We start from the raw sequence: 20,854 nt of genomic DNA, 5'->3' as shown, positions 1-20,854 counted from the left end.
CTGCCTTTAGGAAATGCAGCTTAGAACTTTAAGTAGCTAAAAGGAATCTTATAATATTAGAAAAGACAAAGTGGGTTTATATAATTCTGGAATAAAATTGACTTATGTGAGCCAGCATTAAGATGCATCATCCAGGCAGGGTCATGGAGATAGACAGGGTTTTCCATGTCCTTTGCTGTCCACTTGTGCACACCCACTTTTTCACAGCCCGAAAGAAGTGACCAACCCCTCTGGAGCTTAAACAGATTTCAAGGAAATCTGCAGCTAACATTTATATAGAGCTTAGCATATTTTTCTGAAGACAAGAAATAACTAGGAGGCTTTTGTAAACAAAGAATATTTGGACATGTTCCTGAGTGACCTGATCTAGGTGAACCTGCTTGAGCAGGGGTGTTGGACTAGATGATCTTTACAGGTCCCTTCCAACCTCTGTCATTCTGTGATTCTACCATTTTGTGTTTTATTTTTGGGGCAAAGGTATTTGGAAAGAAAACTAGGCAAACCTGAGAAGATGCTGAAGAACAGAGATGGCACTTGGCTCTTGCAAGCAGGTCACGTTAATGTCCGTTTGTGGCTCATTCCCATGCATCTTCTCTAAGCTAAATGTAAGAATGAAGAAGAAATGTTGGATGAAAAACTCCTGTTAGCAAAGCTGAACAAGAAAAAAGAGAGAAAAAAGGCAGGCATCTTCTGCCTAAGCTGAAACACTGAGACATGACAAGCTGACTTCAACTCGGGATAAACACATTAAGAGTTGTGCTAGCCATTCAGTATCATGGGATGAGAGCTAATTACAGATCAATGTCTGCACTAAAAATGCTCTGACAGATCACTGTACTGGAGAAAACCATTCAATCTGGACTCAGAATTCTGAAGTAATTGAACGTGTCAGGTGTTTGACTTGAGCCAACAGGAAAGGGTCTGTTTTTAACCTCGGTTACCAACAGCGGGAAGTAACGACGTTAAAATGAACCCACGAGCTACAAGGGCAGACAAACACATCTAAGTTCTGTGATTTGGCAATTTTACATGTACAGGCATTTTGGTTTTGCCATCAGTTTCCTTAATCCTGGGCCCATGGCTCTTCATCACTGACCCCAGCCACACCAAGAGGCTGTTTATATAACTGAGCAAGCACACAGACAGCTGACACAGCCTCATGGAAGTGAGGTGGAAATGTCATTTCAATCAGCTTGCTCTTCTGGGAAGTGAACTTGTCATATTTAAGGAAGGAGTTAATGCTACTACATAAAAAAGCACTAAGTTATTACGGTTAAAATACATGTCAAATGACTTCAGCACACAAACACTCCTCTTACCTGTGGAGCCTGGCATGGGTGTACTGTAAGAACACACCTGTATCCCCATGGCTTTGAAGAGCTCTATCCCAGCTGAACTGATAATCTGATGACAGAAGGCCCTGGAAGTCCTGCAACAATAAACAAATCGTCACCTACCTGTGGCTCCGTCTCAAGTTTTGATTTTTCACAGAAGATGCAAACAGCTTGGGAGGCAGCTCAGCTCAGGCTCACCTGAATTATGAGTGCTGCGAGACCGACCTTCTCTGCTGTCTCTGCAGGGTCTTCTACCTCTTTGCTTGCTGAAAAGAAACAGAGCAAAACATGTGAGGAGGAGATATGATCATAGAATCACAGAATGTTAGGGCTTGGAAGGGATCTCTAAATATCATCCAGTGCAACCTCCTTGCTCAAGCAGGTCCACGTAGATCAGGTGACAGAGAAATGTATCCAGGTGGGTTTTGAAGACCTCCAGAGAAGGAGCCTCCACACCCTCCCTGGGCAGCCTGTGCCAGGGCTCCCTCACCTCACACTGACACAGTTTTTCCTTATGTTTCAATAGAACTTTTTGTGTTCCAGCTTTTGTCCATTACCCCAAGTGCTGTCACTGGACACTACAGAAAAAAGTGTTGCCCCATCCTCCTGATATCCATCTTTCAACTACTTGTATTAATGAGATCCCTCCTCAGTCTCCTCCAGACTAAACAGCCCCAGTTCCCGCAGCCTTTCCTCATAAGGAAGATGTTCCAGTCCCCTGATCATCTTGGTCGCCCTGTGCTGGACTCTCTCCAGCAGTTCTCTGTCTCTCTTGAGCTGGGGAGCTGAAAACTGGCCACAGGACTCCAGATGAGGCCTCACCAGGGCAGAGGAGAGGGGGAGCAGAACCTCCCTTGACCTGCTGCCCACACTCTTCTTGATGCAGCCCAGAATGCATCAGGAAAAACTTTTTCACTGAGAGGGTCATTAAGCATTGGAAGGGGCTGCCCAGCGAGGTGGTGGAGTCACCATTCCTGGAGCTATTCAAAAGACATATAGGTGAGGTGCTGAGGGAGACGATTTAGTTTAGTGATCAGCCTGGCAGTGTGAGGTTAGTGGTTGAACTCAAAAGGCCTTTTCTAACCATAATGATTCTATGAAATTTTAAGTCTGCAGTAGCAGAACAACTCCCTTGCTCAGACTCAGGGATGCCAATGAAACAGCAACTTCTTAAACTGTTGATACTACTCGTAGCTTTGCTCTTTACAAAATTCAGACCGGACTAAGCCTGAGAAGCCTGGGGATAGTTCATAGCCATGAGAAGTCTCAGACTGGCTATTCACTCAAAGGCCAGTGTGTTTAGATTACATTATTACATTTAATAACTGATATTTGTTTCAAAACAGACAATTATCTCAGAATTCAGGCTTTTGATGCTTGGTGAAACTCAGACTAATATCTAATATCTAAGAGAAAATAAAGCAGCAAAGGAAAAGCTCTCTACAGAGTGTTTGTGTGGACAGCAGGATTTACTGAGATGAGTAGAGAGAAGGACGCCAGGTAATGGAATCTTAAGTAACATAAGAGCTGTTTACAGCTAATAGTAAGGAAAGAGTTTATACAAAGGTATTTAACTAACCAGCTTCAGCCCCACATAGGCATTATTTTTAAAGCCAGCTCTGGCTGGTAGATGCCCAGCTCCTCAAATCTTCTCCAGAATCTTCTTTATTCCCTGAAAGTAAGTTTGCTTTGCACTCAGCTATGACACTGACCTTTAAACTGAAGCCCTAAGCTCCATTCCTCTCTGCAGTACAACTGGATCAAGAGTCACCCTTCCATCATTCTGCCTGCCCCTCCCCAGTCCACTCTACAAGCAAAATTATCTAGATTAAAAAGGCTGAAAAGGCAGAGCATGAAGATGCAAGCTCCTTAACCTGACAAGTTCATGGATTCAATTCAGGATTCAATTCAGGATGTGACTTCAGGAAGCACAAAAGAGGGCAGCATTTCACTGGGAACTGCTCAAATCTTGAGTGCCTCGAGAGCTCCAGAGCCACAGCCCAGGTGGAGGCAAACTTCCCCTTCAGCAGATTCTGCTGCAGAGCAGTGACCTCCCAGGGACTCCAGAAACAGCCATGAGGTTGGGAGGATGATAGGGCAGTAGCTGCAGACATACTATACTCAATCTTGCCAGAGAGAACTGTCAGGGCTACAAATCCTTTGGGATGAAATATGATTGTTTCCTGAACTCCAGCCCCAAGCCTGCTATTGACTAATTTATCCCTCCAGAAAAAGCAACTGTTGTGTCCCAAAGGCAGGTACTTCCTTCCCAGTGCAAAAGCACAACGAAATAATTCCACTCAGTGTTAAAACTTGTAATTTTGGAAACTTGCCAGAGTTGCAAAGGATTATTTTAACATTGTTTATATGATGGGAGATAGACACAAAAAGTGCACAGATCAGAGCAGCATGGTTCTATGATGCCACTGCCATGAGTCTGATGCAGGGATCACAGAATCATAGAATAGTAGGGGCTGGAAGGGATGTCTAAAGATCATCCAGTCCAACCCCCCTGCAGAAACAGGCCCACCTAGATCAGGTCACACAGGAACGTGCCCAGGTGGGTTTTTAAAACCTCCAGAGAAGGAGCCTCCAAACCCTCCCTGGGCAGCCTGTGCCAGGGCTCCCTCACCTCAACACTGAAATAGATTTTCCTTGTGTTTAAAGGGAACTTGTTGTGTTCCAGTTTTTGTCCATTACCCCTTGTCCTTGAAAGGCAGAAAAGATGGCACGGTATTGATCAACACAGAACAATAAGGGAAATAAATAAGACCTGAAATAGCTAACTTTTTGCAGAAGCCATGTTTTGTAACATCCTCAAACGAACTTCATTTAAAACATCTTCCAGGAAAATGACTTCTCCTCTCCGAGTCTTCATCCCTTGAATTTGACCAAAGGACACGTGCTGGCACCTGGGTTGAAAAGCAGCAGGATCTCAAATTACATTTTAATCAAGAGAAAACATTTGCAGTGTTTGTTCTGAGCTGGATTCTTCCCAGGAAACAGCAATAACAGCTGAATAAACAGCGCTCCAACATGGGAAGCTTGGTGATACAATCAGTGACTCTCCTTTCAGCAGCCAAGGCTCCACACTGATTATATAATGGGAAAATTATGATCAGAATGATGATAACCTAGCCATTTGCATGCTCTTGGGAACTCCTTGTGCCTCTCACTTTAGTACAGAGGACTCTGTGCGATTAATTGAGAGGAGGCAGGATGCAGACAGATCAAATTACTGTGGCAACACAGATCTGTTAAGAACATTAGAAAGGGAGTCATAATAATAATTCTATTGTGGCCATGTTAAACTGAAAGTGTAATTAATCATTGCTAATAATAACCCATTCGTTGCTTCTGCTCACAATAAGCCCCAGCATTACTCTGCATCCAGAACCTAAAGCCATTTTAGTGCAACTTCAAGCACGATGTGAAAGGAGGCTGACTGATATTCCTGATGGCTAAAATCCTATCTTAATCACAGAAGATGTATAGTCTTTCAGGGAGGAATATGATTTAGCCTGCAGATCCAATATTGATCTTTGCTGAGATCGTTAACCATTCCCTGTTCCCTGCAATAAATGTTTCAAGCCTGAAGCACGACTCAAACTGAGATTCAGATCTATGCTGAAATACCCTACTTGAAGAAGTGAATCTCAGGGGCTAGAAGGGACCTCGAAACATCATCCAGTCCAACCCCCCTGCCAGAGCAGGATCATCTAGAGCAGGTCACACAGGAACTCATCCAGTTGGGTCTGAATGTCTCCAGAGAAGGAGACTCCACAACCCATCTGGGCAGCCCCTTCCAGTGCTCCCTCACCTCAACAGGGAAGAAATTCTTCCTTGTGTTTCTTTGGAACCTCTTATATTCCAGCCTGTACCCATTGCCTCCCTTGTCCTATCATTGGCCATCACTGAGAAGAATTGCATAATATGTGATTGCAATATCCCAGAAGCTGGGCCAGAAAGGGTCTGAAAGATTGTTTCCCTTTTTCACATCAAACAGCTAGGAAAGACCTGTTAAAGGAGAGACAGGGCTGTTTTTCACATCCTGAACACATGGTGATGTCTCCATTTACAAACGAAATGGAGCAGCAGGAGCAGATGTATACAATGAAAAAGCTGGTGCTGAGGACCCACACAATTCTGAGTGTTTCCTTTCTTATCTTTTCCACTTTATGGGACTTGCACTAGTTGGGTCCTACAGCCCAAATGTGTTCTTGCACTCTGGAGTTCATTAGTTGCACACCAGCAGCACATCCTGTAGCTTAGTTTCACCCTTCCTGATGTGAGCTACAGCACGGTGGTAGGTGGACACAATCAAAAAGAGCATTCCACTGAAATTCCAATGTGCACATGACTTGTTTTTAAAAGAATAAACCTCCCAAAATAAGATTCATGAATACATACCTTTCTGCCCAGTCATAACCCATGAGCTTCAGCATTTGGAACAAATGTTGAAAATGTTGCCTTTGGCTTTTATCTGTCTAAGGAACAGAATTGGTGTGTATCAGAAAACACTTGAGTTTGATAAAGATCATCTTTTAACATGCAAAACACACAATACCAGAGATACTGTGCCAGTAAGTCACTGCAAGCACAATTAAGACTTGAGAAGATAGGCAAGACTTGAAAAATGTTAACAGTTGGAAGCTACAGAGACAGGATTTTGCATTTTGTTAGAGAAAGTAACCTACATTTACATCTTGTGTTCTCTCCCAATTACTCTCTCCTATGACTCAAAGCAGTTTCTGATGGCAGTTTATATCTAACAGTGATCTTTGTGTTTCTAGCTACAGCTGTTGCTACAAAGCTCACTTCCCTACCCAGCTGCTTTGACTACATCACTCCAAGACATCTTTATCTCCCTCAAAAAAACTCAGCAACTACTGTTTCCTTATTTGTTTGGTGTTCTAAGACAGGGAGTGAGCAGTGAGTAAAGTGCTAATCTGGGGGGTTATTTTCAAGTCTACAACTGAATAAAGCCTCAAGCACCTGCCTCTTCTTTCACAGTTCCTCATAAGCTGCTCTGCTCCTATACATCTCCTCTCTCTGTGCTGATTGACAAGCAAGGCTGAGAAATGGGTAACAGTGGTCCAACATTCCAAACAAGGCCTTCCAAGCTCCTTTCCATGCACTTTACATGTGAGAGAAGCTCTGTGTACCTGTCACAAGGCCAGATCTCCTTCACTAAAAGATCTCAACTACAAAGCTTAGATCAAGGCTAGCTCTCTGTACCAGCCAGTGCTGCCTTGCTCTTTCCTCTGCTTCTCTCTGGGTCTGAATTCATCTCTATTCTCCTGTTTTACATGAGATTACACATTCCATGACAGAAACTGGTTTGAGTTTGTGTGCACAACAGCATGCACCTCGCCAACTGCACCATGATCACAGCACTTAAAAGCCTAGTTGAAGGTCTGCAGTCTTTTTTGAGTAGATACTGTGACAAATCATGACAATACTCACTGATGAAAGACTCCAGTCCTTCAGGACTTAACAGCTTCTTTGTGACTATTCACAGAGCAGACTTCTCACCTCAAAGTAAACTAAAAGCCAACTTAAGTTTGTAAATACTTGTCTTGACCCAAGGATATAGAAATTTCATCCAGAATAGTCAAAATAATTAACAGGAAATAATGTCAGTCTTTTCCTTGCAGGCCCTAAAATGATACACGTCCAAATGTAGTCTAAATGGTTAGCTGTAGGGGAGAAGTCTGCAGTCTAACAGGGTGCACTGTATTTAATTCTTCACACATCTCATTAATATTTACAAATATGTAAAGGGTGGGTGTCAGGAGGTTGGGACATCCCTTTTTTCTATGGTATCTAGCAACAGGACAAGGGGTAATGGGATGAAGCTGGAACACAAAAAGTTCCATTGAAACATAAGGAAAAACTATGTCAGTGAGGTGAGGGAGCCCTGGCACAGGCTGCCCAGGGAGGGTGTGGAGGCTCCTTCTCTGGAGGTCTTCAAAATCTGCTTGGACATGTTCCTGTGTGGCCTGATCTAGATGAACCTGCTGCTGCAGGGAGGTTGCACCAGATGATCTCTAGAGGTCCCTTCCAACCCCTACCATTCTGTGATTCTATGATACAAATGAGTGTTTTCACCTTGTGTTTTGGGTACAACATTTAAATGAATCTTAATACCCCTTTAATAACCCGTCACACACATTTTTAAATGTTTTCAATATTTTTTCCCCTCATATCACTGCACTTGAATAAGTAAAATTTATAAAAGTGTAAACTGGTGGATGCACTGATTCCCAGCATTATGACCAAGAAGCCAATTCAATGCTCTTTCAAACAAGTTGGTCTGATGAAAACAAGATGGATCTTACGAAATAAGACTCAAGAAATCATTATCCTGTAACAAGATTGTGGGTATCAGGAGGTTGGGACATCCCTTTTTTCTATAGTAGCTAGCAACAGGGCAAGGGGTAATGGGATGAAGCTGGAACACGGAAAGTTCCACTTAAACATAAGAAAAAACTATTTCACTGTGAGGTGAGGGAGCCCTGGCACAGGCTGCCCAGAGAGGGTGTGGAGGCTCCTTCTCTGGAGGTCTTCAAGACCCGCCTGGACATGTTCCTGTGTGACCTGATCTAGGTGAACCTGCTTCTGCAGGGGGGTTGGACTAGATGATCTCTAAAGGTTCCTTCCAACCCTACCATTCTGTGATTCTAAGATCAGAATTCATGAAGTACATTGGTATGTAATGATGAAAGACTAAAATCTTCACTGTCCTCACTTAAAACCCATGATGTCCTTCCACCTCTGTTAACAATGAATAAAGCTCTAGCCAACTACAAGGTCCTTGTGCAAAAGAACAGTGAAGTTCAGCAAGGCTGAGCAAGGCTCAGCAGTTCCCTCAGCATAAATCTAATAGCTTCTGTTATCTCCTTCTCATTTGATGACTCACTTTATCAGCCCTCAGAAAATTGGAACTGATAAAAATACCATGTCATCCAAAAACTGTGCAACCTTTGCAAGGTTGAGAGAACAGGACTAGACAGGCTCATCTGCCACTTCCAGCTGGAATGAGATATTGATGATAAGGGACACATGGATGGTCCTGTTTGGATTAGGAGCAGATCAAAGAGGCGCAGGGAAGGAAGGAAACAGTTCTTGGAGTTATGAGTAACCAGACAACTTTAGACTATTGCTTCCACACTTTCCTACTTCATGAGCTTAACATGCAGCCCACATCCTAATTCATGCAGAACACCCACCCAACTATTTTGTTTCTTTCTAATTGTTCCTTTGCCCTTGGTCCCTGCTACCTCCTCATGGAATAACAAATACAAGTCATTACCTAACTCCATGAACTAGACAGACATGAACTAAACTTCCTCAACTCCTAATGCATTGCACCCTCACATTATGTTGAAAAAGTTGGACCAGAGAAGATAGATGGGCATTATCAAACACATCACAAACAACATGCAGGTTTGTTTTTCCACGTGTTATTCACTGATTTCACTTTCAAAATGATTTTTTTCTTTCCCTAAATCCAAGAAAAAGAAGATTTAAAAGCATTGTGTGGTATGTCCTCGGTAATAAAAAGAGCAAAATAAAGTTTCCCACATTCCTGATGCTGCTGGGATTGATAAAAAGCAAAAAGAATCAAAATCAAGATATAGAAAAAAGATTCTCTGCCTACAACTGCTATGTCCAGACTGATTAAGCAGCCCTTTATGTGCAATTGCTACATAATGAAACCAAAGGCATAAAACTTTACACTTCAGATAACATATCAGGACTTTAGGCTTAGATTCATTCCAGATCATTCATTTCTAAATTAACATTTTAGAGCCCTTTATAACACTCACAGCTTTTTCTGGCTTGTTTAAATATTAATGATCACATTTATATAGAAAATACAATGTCAATTGAGTAAAAATTCCTTTAAAATCAATTGCAATGAATTTTTATAACAGGAAATAACTGGAGAGATGATCTTTTCAACCAATCTGGGCCATGAAGTGATACAGAACCAAGAAACACTGAATTGAGGCACAGCTGCTGGGCAGCAAGGGCATCTGTTTTACTGCCCAAGTCATATTGTGAGGAAGAGGCCCCATGGATTATTGGAGAGAGCTGGGCTCAGGAGTGTTTGGTGAATCTAGAGTTACTTACCACATAAATCATAGTATCAAAGCTGTGCTTCTGCACTCGGTCTATAGCAGCAGCAAGATCTCTGAAAGAGATAACAAGAAACTGTTTGGACTTTCACTCAAACAGGCCTCTAAGGAAAATAATCTGCTCTTATGGAGGGGAGAGGACTGCCCAATTAGGTTCATTTAAGACTCACACACACACACACAAAAAAAAGACATGGATACTTTGCTCATGACATGTTTGAAATGTTTTTTAAACAACTAGCTATGAAAATTACTGAAGAAAAGAGTTTTATGCACACACAGAGTAAGTCTGGTTGCTGTCTGCCTACTGGGACAATCCATCAGCTGGGACTTGAGAGAAATAACTTTCTCCTGGAAAATCAACCCAGTGTTCAGCTCTAGGTTATAAGATTAAAAGCTCATCTCCTCTCTCTCTCACACATACACAACAGTTGTGCAGTGAAACAGTTTGCTTAAGCCCCTCCCAGGGCTGTCTCAGGAGAGCCATCAGCCTCATTTCCCACTCTGAAACCGTCTCAAGTCATCCTCCAGGAGGAGCAGCTCCCCAGACCACTTTCTGACTGAGGGCTGTTACTGTCTAAAGGGACATTAGACACAATGATGCAAGGGAAAAGCACTTTGCAATTGCACAATTTATTATGGGATGCTTAGGGGAGGAACCAAAGATGGGAAAAAGAGAGGGAGAAGATGATAAAAGGGACAGGTGTCTTGTAAATCTGTTGCTGGCTAGTATGTTTGTTGGGTCATGCCCTGCACTTGATCAGCAGAGTCTTTCCTCTCATAGAATCACAGAATGGTAGGGATTGGCAGGGACTTTAGAGATCATCTAGTCCAACCTTCCTGCCAAACATTCCATTTCAAACTTCTGCTGGGTGAGGAGGGAGGTCTCTCATCTGTATGCATGTGTCTGAAGGTCCAAGTATCAGTAACTGGAGTCAGGGAGTACAGCTTATACAGGTCATGCATCTGAAGGGACTAAGTGAAAACCAGGGGTCACAGAGGCCATTGTGTCTCTGTTGCCAACAACTGGAGTGAGGGGGCACACATCCCTGTGTGATTGACAGCAAATATAAAGCTGAACTAGTCAGCAAGTAGGTGAAGTGCCCTGGGAGTCAGGCAAGTGTGTGCCTTCAAAGGTGAGGAGCCTGCTGGTATCAGAGGGTCCAGGCCAACTGCCAGAGAGACCGTGTGGCCTGTGGGTTGAGTGGGACACCTGCCTGTGGGACATGCACAAGGCAATAGGGAAGAGTGAGGACCCAGGCTGGCTGCTGAGTGGGCCACATGTCTAAGCTGAGTTAGCAGAGGGATCCACAGTGTCTGCACCAGCAGCTGGAGTACGACTATGCGCCCCAGGAGCTCATGTGCCCAGGGGCCAGCAACCAGGGAGACCTGGGGCAGCTAACAGGCACAGACTGAGTGGTGAGGCTCAGCTCTTGGAGGGATACACATTGGGCATACATCCCCTGTACATACAATACATATGTATATTACCTGTGTGGACAATACATATTGCATACATACATGTGTGTGTGTATATACACACACATATATTTCTTCACACTAATAGATCTTCTTCCTCATCAGCCAGAGGGGAACAGAATGAGACCATTCATGCTGTGTGAGTGGCAAAGGGGCTTTGTGCATGTTGCCCTGCTTGGGTGGCTGTGTATATGTGTGTGCCTGCTGGGAAGAGGTGCCCAGCCTCACTGCTGGTTGGACCTGGGGCCATGGAATGTGGCAGCCTTGCCTCTCTCTGGCTACAGGATTCAGCAGCTCCTAAATGTGCATCTCTAACTGTAGCATCTCTAACACCCTCGTCCTGAATTTCAGCTTGGAGAAGAAGAGACTCAGAGGTGACCTCATTCATGTTTACAGATACATAAAGGGTGGGTGTCAGGAGGATGGAGCCAGGCTGTTCTCAGTGATGGCCAGTGATAGGACATGGGGCAGCAGGTACAAGCTGGAACAGAAGAGGTTCCAAAGAAGCACAAGGAAAAAATTCTTCCCTGTTGAGGTGAGGGAGCACTGGAAGGCGCTGCCCAGATGGGTTGTGGAGTCTCCTTGTCTGGAGACATTCAAACCCACCTGGACGAGTTCCTGTGTGACCTACTCTAGGTGGTCCTGCTCTGGCAGGGGGGTTGGGCTGGATGATCGTTTGAGGTCCCTTCCAGCCCTTAAGATTCTGTGATTCTGAGTACACAGTTCACCCTGAGGGCAAGACATCTGATTTATTTACTAGCACAAAGAAACTGCTGAGGCTTCCATATTAAAATAGCCAAGAGAAATTTTAGGCTACTGATGAGAAGGCATGAAAAAGCTGATAAAATTGATGGTAAAGTGCTGGTAGTAGACTGAGTCAATGAAGGCATGGCTGAACAAGACACATTTTGCTGCCTCACGCTGTCAATAAACATTTTCAGCAACGGTCTTTCTAAAAGCTTTATTAGTTGGCAAGTGTTTATTAGATGAAAAGATCTCAGCTTTGTTTTCAAAGTCAGTAGCTGGGGAAAGTATCATGATTTATGGAAAGAGATTACCAATAGACTGTTTCAGGGGAGGAAAGGTATTTAAAAGCAGTTGTTTTTCCTAAGCCATTTTCATCCCGTCATAGTTATGTTGCTAGTTCCAGTTACCATTACTCATTAGTCAAAGTGTTCCATCTCAGCAGTAAAAAGCTTCCAAATTTGTACCATCAGCTATCCTGGACAAAAGTTTACTGTCAAAATAAATGGCAATAAACACAGCTGGGCTTACTTGCCTTGTTATATAAAGAGATGTCCCATCACTACGCATGACAGTGGAAAATGAGGAGAGGTCTTTATTTTCAGAAAGATCCACAATTGCTGTCCCTTTTCTGCAAGTTGGGAGAAAACACACTGAAGTAACTGCAAGCCAGATCCAAAATACAAGTAAATTCAGGCAAGACAGAGTTCAGAGCCAAAACAAAGGTCTCTTGCCACTGTACCCCCATCACTCTAGACAATGACTCTCTCCTTTAAGTCTTTTTGAAGACTGTCCTTTAAGTTTGTGGTCACCACTGCTGACAGCTGCCTGTCAACATTCTGGTGCATTCCATGACTACAGTTTCCATCCCAGATCAGCCTGGCAGTTTCTTCAAACAGGAAAGGATCTCATCTAGCTCTGCTCATTAAATGGCACACTTCTCTACCAAACTAATTGACAGCTAAAAGGACATTAGGAGTTGGATACTGTCATTGTACCTAATTTGTCACCACGATGCTTCTGTGCTAGACACAGAAAAGGCAAACTTCATTTTCAGCAGTGACTGCAGACTCCTGTTGGTCTTCACTGGAACAGCCACCAAAATGGTCTCAAGAAAACTCTTCCCCTGAGATTACACACAAACCTCACCCATTGTATCTCATTTGAAATGCTACCAGGATGTGAAGTAAACTGCGTCAATAGAGTGAATAACAAGTCCATACGTTGTTTTCTGAAGGAGACCTTTATCCTCCAACAGCTTTAGAACTTCCTGGGACTTCTCTTGGTAAAATGATTCTCCAGAATACTCATCAAAGTGCACTCCTAGACGCTGAAAAGTTCCAAGAATATCAAAGTTAAGATTGAGGCCAATAATTTTTTCACATTAAGCCAGATGACAGGTCTGTGTCACAGGTCAGATAAAGTCCAAAGGTTAATTCTATTCCAAAAAATGCCACTTCTTTGTTAAAAAGGAAAGGATGCTTGGGTTTTAATTTAATCAATTTCCCTAAGTTGAATACAGTGTTGGATATAGTGGTCATGAGAAATTAAGGGTAAACTGAAGAGATGGTACAAAAAAATCTGAGGTAGATCAGACTTGTTCTGAAGGAGAAACCAGTGGACTGAAGTTACTTGGACTTGAAAACATCCTATTTTAATAGGATATCAGAAATAATTTTATAAAAGCAGGAGCTGCTTACAAACATTGCTGAGCACACAGAAATTACCATTACTAGGAAGGCTGAGGGTACCTAGGAGATACAGGATGACCTTAAGTGTCAAAACTGGGTAAAATATAATGGTACAAAAGACAATTTTTTTTTTAATCAAGAGCAACAAAGCTGTCAGTCCATCAGCTTGATACTTACTAGTTTGGAAAGGAATTGGGAAAGAGCTGTAGCAGTCATCAGGTGATCAATGATGAGCTGCACACACAGCTCAACAGGTCAGCTTCCTACCAGAACTGCCAAGGTTCTGCCTCACTTACAGATCTTGAGTACTTGGCATGAATGTAGTGATGTTTCAGAGAAGAAATTAAAGCACAGCCAGGTTATCTGGATTACTAAGGAAGGGGCAGGCCATTTCTCTTTTAACTTTGCAATCAAGGTTGAAAGAAGACGTGAATACATCGAGAGGAAGGAGACAGAAAAGTGCAAGTTTAAGTAAAGAACAATACCAGAAGAAGGAAGTGGTATAAACTGAGTAACAAATTCTTTGGAGCTGCCAATTAGAAAAAAAAAAATGTCTAAGTTCATCAAAACTGGGCACCTGTTCCAGGATTTCAGTGGAAGAACATGGGAAAGAGAAACACGAGCTGGTTTTCAGATGGACTCAGCAAGATTACATGACATTAATGGCAAGAGACTAGATTCAGTGACAGAAGTTCCATTTCACACCTATTTTCCAAATTCATGAGCTGAATTTTCTGGTCAGTGGCACAAACATCTCCCACGAAACAGCGGGCACTGGCTCCGTTCTTGCCATTGCAGTATGCAACAGATGGCTGTGGATTAGCTCAACTCAACCTACAGGGAACTCACACACTGATTACTATTGTAAACTCCTGCTGCTATAATTACTTACACTCAATTTAATATGCAACATACACAGTTCTGCATGTTAACATTAGCTCAGAAATGTGAAAGCAGTGTTATCTCCCAATAAAATTTATTACTGTTAAATTTAGCAGGTTGTTGCTGACTTCAAAGATAAAGCAAAGCTGAATAATATTTATCTAACAGTGATTTGCTTGGTTGCTTAGCACCACAGTCCTAGCTTCAGAACTTCTGAGAAGGGAAGGCCAATTACATGGACACCATTAAACAAAATGTATCATAGAATCATAGAACGGTAGGGGTTGGAAGGGACCTTTAGAGATCATCTAGTCCAACCCCCCTGCAGAAGCAGGTTCTCCTAGATCAGGACGCATAGGAGTATGTCCAGGTGGGTCTTGAAGACCTCCAAGGAAGGAGACTCCACAACCCCTCTGGGCAGCCTGTGCCAGGGCTCCCTCACCTCACAGTGAAATAGTTTTTTTCTTATATTTAAGTGGAACTTTTTGTGTTCCAGATTCATCCCATTACCCCTTGTCCTGTTGCTAGCTACTATAGAAAAAAGAGATCTCCCAACCTCCTGACACCCACTCTTTAGATATTTGTAAATGTTAATAAGATCTCCCCTCAGTCTCCTCTTCTCCAGACTAAACAGCCCCAGTTCCTGCAGCCTTTCCTTGTATGAAAGATATTCCAGTCCACTGATCATCTTGGTGGCCCTGTGCTGGACTCTCTCCAGCACTTCCCTGTCCTTCCCTGTATCTAGGGAATCAGAAACTAAAGTGGTGGCTTGCCTGGGTGTTGAATCAACTACCATGTTTTTTCCAAACAGAACAAGGCATAACCTGGTATACTGAGAAACATCTTCCCCAGAACAATGTAATGTTTACTGGATAGACAATGAACTCAAGATTACAGCGGCCTCTGTTCCCAAGTCAGCTCACTGCTTGTCACCCTCTTGGGTGGAGAGGCACTGTGAACTGTCAATTCAACAGATGAAGCAACAGAGAAAAGAGAACATTTTACCAGTAACACACAAAAAGCAGGGTAGGATTTGTACCTTATAAATTCGGATGTATTCCTCAATGCTCAAGTCTCTAAATTGTTTCCAAAGTGACAATGTCTGCTCATCATGTTCCTCCAGTTTCCTAAAGAAATCCTTAGCCAGCTTTTTTGTGTTCTCATCTTCTGCTGCTTTGTTAATCTGCACATACACCTAAAACATAATGGCAGTGACAATGTTGAAGTATAATCCTCTCCTCCAACAAAAATACGCTAAGTTTTACAATAACAATACAAATCCAGTTTAAAATTACCTTTGCAGTGTCAAAATTTTAAAGACATGCTAAAGGAACACATTTCCCATTTAAATGAGGAACGAATAGTCCAAACTCCAGTAGGAAAAAGTGCAGCTTATCTTGAAACAAGAATAATATCATAATTCCTTATTGCTGTCACTATCATTTCCTCCATAATCTTGAAACAGTTGCAGCAGTAAAATTCAGAACTGTTTTATGCATTAAAGGGAAACCATCACAGACTTTTAAACCAGAGACTTTTCCACAGAGGAACACAGAATTCATACTTGTAACAAAAAAATGATGTAGCAGTTGAAGGAGTAAAATTCTAAATGGCCTTGAATTTTTGCAAGCTCAAAGGAAAAACAAAACCAGTTCTGATCCAACAGTCACTTCCTCCTAGTGCTCTGCACCCAGACTAATGCTGTCTCTGTGGCTGAAGTCAAGTGTACAAACATCAACATGGGCCTAGACACAGACATATGCAGCCAGTTTGCTAAAAGCATAACAAACACTTGTATCAGATGAAAGGAGCGGAGCATCTCCCTTATGATGAAAGGCTGAGGGAGCTGGGGCTCTTCAGCTTGGAGAAGAGGAGACTGAGGGGTGACCTCATTCATGTTTACAAATATATAAAGGATGGGTGTCCGAAGGATGGAGCCAGGCTGTTCTCAGTGATGGCCAATGACAGGACATGGGGCAATGGGTACAAGCTGGAACAGCAGAGGTTCCAAGAAACACAAGGAAAAACTTCTTCCCTGTTGAGGTGAGGAAGCACTGGAACAACTGCTCAGATGGAGCAGTTGTAGAGTGTCCTTCTGTGGAGACATTCAAACCTACCTGGACGAGTTCCTGTGTGACCTACTCTAGGTGGTCCTGCTCTGGCAGGGGAGTTGGACTGGATGATGTTTCAAGGTCTCTTCCAGCCCTTGAGATTGTGTGATCAGCCAACTTGAGCTGTGTACATCAATATTTGGCTCTCCTGTTCTTTAACATATTCCTTTATCTCTAAATGCCAAATATTTGCCTAGACAATGATTCCTTGCTTTCCATAAGGCAGCTTGAAAAAAATCATGGCAATCATGATAAAACAGAAATAATTATAAAACCTTCACTCCTACAATGTTCACAGAATCACAGAATCTTAAGGGTTGGAAGGGACCCTGAAAGATCATCTAGTCCAACACCCTTGCCAGAGCAGGACCACCTAGAGTAGGTCACACAGGAACTCAGACACTGAGTTTGACAACAATACCTTGCTTGAGTGGGGTCTGCCCACAAAAAAGCTTCCACAGCAAAACACTTGCACTTTCCCCCCCACTTTTATGTCCCAAGACTTTGAAAGATTTTAATAGGCAATACTGCTGACATGCCTCAAAGATTAATGTTTGTTTAGTTCTGCCAACAAAAAGAAATTTCTAGTAGAGAGAACAAGAACAATGCTCCCCTTCCTCCATCTGTAGTTTCACACATTCAAACTGCCCCTGTCCCCAGTCTTTGGTGTTATCATGCAAAAATTATGCAAAAAACATATTTGTATCTGAGTCTTGACCAAAATGGAAGGTGCAAAGATGGCTGAAAAGGTCAACATATTGATTTATACAGAACCCATGCTATGGAAATTTTCTTTTTAAAAGAACTATAGAAGTAGGTAGGGTTGGAAGGGACCTTTAGAGATCATCTAGTCCAACCCCTCTGCAGAAGCAGGTTCACTTAGATCAGGTCACACAGGAATGTGTCCAGGTGGGGCTTGAAGACCTCGTGAGAAGGAAACTCCACATCCTCCCTGGGCAGCCTGGGCACTCATCTCAACAGTGAAATAGGTTTTTTTTACGTCTTGTCACTTGATACAATAGAAAAAAAGTGACGTTCCAGCCTCTTGACACCCACCATTTAGATGTTTGTAAATATTAATGAGATCCTCCCTCAGTCTCCTCTTCTCCAGACTAAACAGCCCCAGCTCCCATAGCCTTTCCTCATAAGGAAGAAAGATGCTCCACATCTGCTGCCATGTCCCAGGGTGACATTGCTCTTTCAAGCAAGGTCATTTAAATCCAACATGACTCTGAAGACAAGCCATTCTGTACAAAACTGACACCTAAGCTAAACTGACTCTCTTCTCAAGTTGGTCTTCTCTGAACTTACCTCAAAAAGGTGTTGCAAAGGACTGGATTCTAGCTTTTCTTTGTTGCCAAAGCGTTGGAAACCAACACCCAACAAACCTTGAAGAACAATGAAATACAGTATTAGACAATAGCCCAGCCTATATTGTTTTGTTAAGTTGTTTTCATATGCAAATCTAGTCTTAACATTGTATGCAATAAAAGAAACGCTTTACAGTTTCGAACAACATAAAAGTGTACGCTACAAAAAAAACCAAATCAAAAGTATAACTTAGTATTTCAATGCATGAAAAAACCCAAAACTGTAATACTTAGAAACTAGTAAGAACTATTGCACTGATTTTTCAGTTCCTCATAAATGGAATTTGTCTTTCTGGACTTGTAGGAAAAGTATCTTTTATGAGAAATCAGATGTAAATGAGAAGCCCTACAGTGGAAATTGTCCAGCAACAGAATATGCTCAAAACTCGTTGCTTTGCTTCCTCCCTTAACAGTATTTTAATTTCAAGGACAACAGAAACAGGACATAACACAGTATTCCACATACCACTCAGACAATATTTTCAAGGCAACTTTTTGCTACATGCTGGAAACATGCAGCTTTTTTCACATGTCCAATTTGGCTCCAGCACTTTCCAAAAGCCATCTGAAAGGGCAAGATCCAAATCCCAATCCTTTTGTCTAAATCAAAAGAGTCCATTTGACTCCCTCAGTAATCAAGCAATATCAACCCTGTACCCTCTTAGATTTCCTGAAGCTGCTTTTAAGGCCATCTCCTTCCTCTGAGCTGACAAGGACCAGGACTGATGTGAAGATAGCATGTGAGGAATAGATACGCGGGTATCCCTTTGAAAAGCCCTCTGCAACTGAACAATTAGCAGTCTCAAGAACTTCCCTTTTCATTATAGAAGTGTTCGGGTTGAAGAGGACCTTAAAGGTCATCTCTCTCCAACCCTCCTGCCATGGTCTGTGACACCTTCCACCAGACCAGGTTGCTCAGAGCCCCATCCAGGCTGGTCTTGAACACTTCCAGGATGGGGCACCCACAGTCTCTCTGCACAATGTGTTCCAGTGCATCACCACCCTCACAGGGAAGAATTTATTTCCAATATGCAATTTAAACGTCTCCTCTTTCAGTTTAAAGTTGTTACCCCTTTTCCTATCACTATGTGCTCTTGAAAAAGACCCTCTCCAGCTTTCTTGTAGGTGCTCCTTCAGGTACTGGAAGGCTGATATAAGGTCCCCCTGGAGAGAGTTTTCCCTTGGAAACATTGAATGTGATAGAAGCCATGGAAGATTTAGGTAAGAAAAACCAAGTTAGTGTTTAGGAAATAAAAGCAGTCATTCTATTGAAAGTGAATTTCTTCAAGAAGAGCTTGCTCTGTGAGTAATCAGCAGTTACTTTCCTAATGATCTTAGATAACAGCATACCTACACATTTCCCTTTCCAATGCTGGCTTCACACTCCAATCTCCAGCAAGACTGCCAGTTTTTAGTCAGCCCAAACACATCCTACACCTTTCTTTTTTCCCCCAAACTATCCCCAGCCCTCATGCTCTCCAATTACTGGCAAGATGCAGCATGTGTTGGGACTGATTCTGAGTTATATGTGCTGACTGGTTAGCCAGCAGGCTAAACACAGAAGTTAACTTTCTCTCCCAGAGGGCACTACACGGTATCTCTATCCCTACTCAGCTGCCAAAGTGCCAAGTGGTTCCCTTGGAGACATTTTTCTTTGTCAGATCTGGCTGAAGTTGGCCGATGGGTTTAAAATTTATTAGGAACAGAGTGACAGAAAGACAAATGGACAGACAGTATGACTGCATGGGCTTTGTTACCTTAAGAAACATGCCCAAAAAACTGCCTAGAGGTTGAGGACTTCTCTGCCATGTTTCAGCAAAACATGTTTTCAGTTATCGAGTTTAAAGCCCTTAACAATAGCAGTTCCAATAGAAATGCTGACAGATTGTTAATTATAGCACTGCTTCTGGAAAAGCACCATTAGAATAATAATCCTATGCTATAATTTTGTGAAGCATGACTGTATTACTTGTTATAAAACCTGTCATATATTTGAGCTGAGCCAGCTCAAATAAAGAAAGAAGCACCTATGTTGAAACAAACAGCTGGAACTACTAGGTCAAAAGCATGATTCTAACAGTTGTGTGCTAGACAACAGGTACACAGATAAATAACAGGTATTGTGGATTTTATCCCTTCAGGATAAAATTCCTGATGTTCAGGCTTAGGAGTACAATTTAGTATCAGCAAAGACACTGTGAATGAGGTTGGCTGAGAAGCCCTTTAACCACACTGCATTTTGTTGCTTAACGGTCGTTGCCACATTCATTATACAATAGCACAGTGATAAAATGATGCCTAAGGGAGAATAACAAATGAAATATGCAATGAGGAAATGTATTGAATTTTAGGTGAACTCATCCTGTATTCAATACCCTTGAAATTAATCTTGAGTGGAACAAAGCTCTGCTATAAAGTAGTGTTTGATCAGAAACAGGATCACGAAATGGATGAGCTGTGGAAGAAATAATTGAACAAAGGAAAAAAATATTGTATCACTCCTTCTAGTCATCAGAATGTTTTATTCAATGTCTAAACCTCAGGAATTTACTCTAGAAGGAAAATTAGTAGAACTGAATATACTTTAGTCATCCACACTGCTGAATCTCAGTACATACATGGAGTAAAAGCAGTGTTTTTAAGCTAAGATTTTAACCTAACTCTGTTCATAAAGTTGATTCACAGAATTACAGAATCTCAAGGGTTGGAAAGGACCTTAAAAGATCATCCAGTCCAATTCCCCTGCCAGAGCAGGATCACCTAGAGTAGGTCACACAGGAACTTATCCAGATGGGTTTGGAATGTCTCCAGAGAAAGAGACTTCTCTTCTGGGCTGCCCCTTCCAGTGCTCCCTCACCTGAACAAGGAAGTTTTTCCTTGTGTTTCTTTGGAACCTCTTATATTCCAGCTTGTACCCATTGCCCCTTGTCCTATCACAGGACATCACTGAGAACAGCCTGGCTCCATTCTCCTAACACCCATCCTTTATTCGTTGATGTCCCCATAAAGAGTGGTGCCAGAAAAACTGGAGGGGGAAGCATTAAGTGCAAAAGTGACTGCTTAATAGGTACTAATAGGTATTGCAATTTCTGTTTGCCA

The 20,854-nt window shown here is 42.4% G+C and overlaps 1 protein-coding gene across 3 annotated transcripts in view; it reads right to left on the bottom strand.

Moving 5' to 3' along the window:
• Positions 1-20,854, bottom strand: part of RARS2 (arginyl-tRNA synthetase 2, mitochondrial) — a 37,693-nt gene that overhangs the window by 2,689 nt on the left and 14,150 nt on the right. For all 3 annotated transcript variants that reach the window (XM_061989432.1, XM_061989434.1, XM_061989433.1), the window contains 10 exons: positions 17,697-17,773; positions 15,314-15,469; positions 12,925-13,031; positions 12,237-12,332; positions 9,474-9,534; positions 5,745-5,821; positions 4,122-4,246; positions 1,533-1,600; positions 1,320-1,429; positions 504-599 (listed from right to left, as the gene is read on the bottom strand). In XM_061989432.1, coding sequence (XP_061845416.1) covers positions 504-599; positions 1,320-1,429; positions 1,533-1,600; positions 4,122-4,246; positions 5,745-5,821; positions 9,474-9,534; positions 12,237-12,332; positions 12,925-13,031; positions 15,314-15,469; positions 17,697-17,773 — 973 coding nt within the window. The remainder of the gene's footprint in view (positions 1-503; positions 600-1,319; positions 1,430-1,532; positions 1,601-4,121; positions 4,247-5,744; positions 5,822-9,473; positions 9,535-12,236; positions 12,333-12,924; positions 13,032-15,313; positions 15,470-17,696; positions 17,774-20,854) is intronic.

The sequence above is a fragment of the Colius striatus genome, chromosome 2, assembly GCF_028858725.1.
Source record: "Colius striatus isolate bColStr4 chromosome 2, bColStr4.1.hap1, whole genome shotgun sequence".
NCBI lineage: Eukaryota > Metazoa > Chordata > Aves > Coliiformes > Coliidae > Colius > Colius striatus.
Note: the sequence above shows the minus strand (reverse complement) of the source record. Positions and strands in the feature narration are given on the sequence as shown.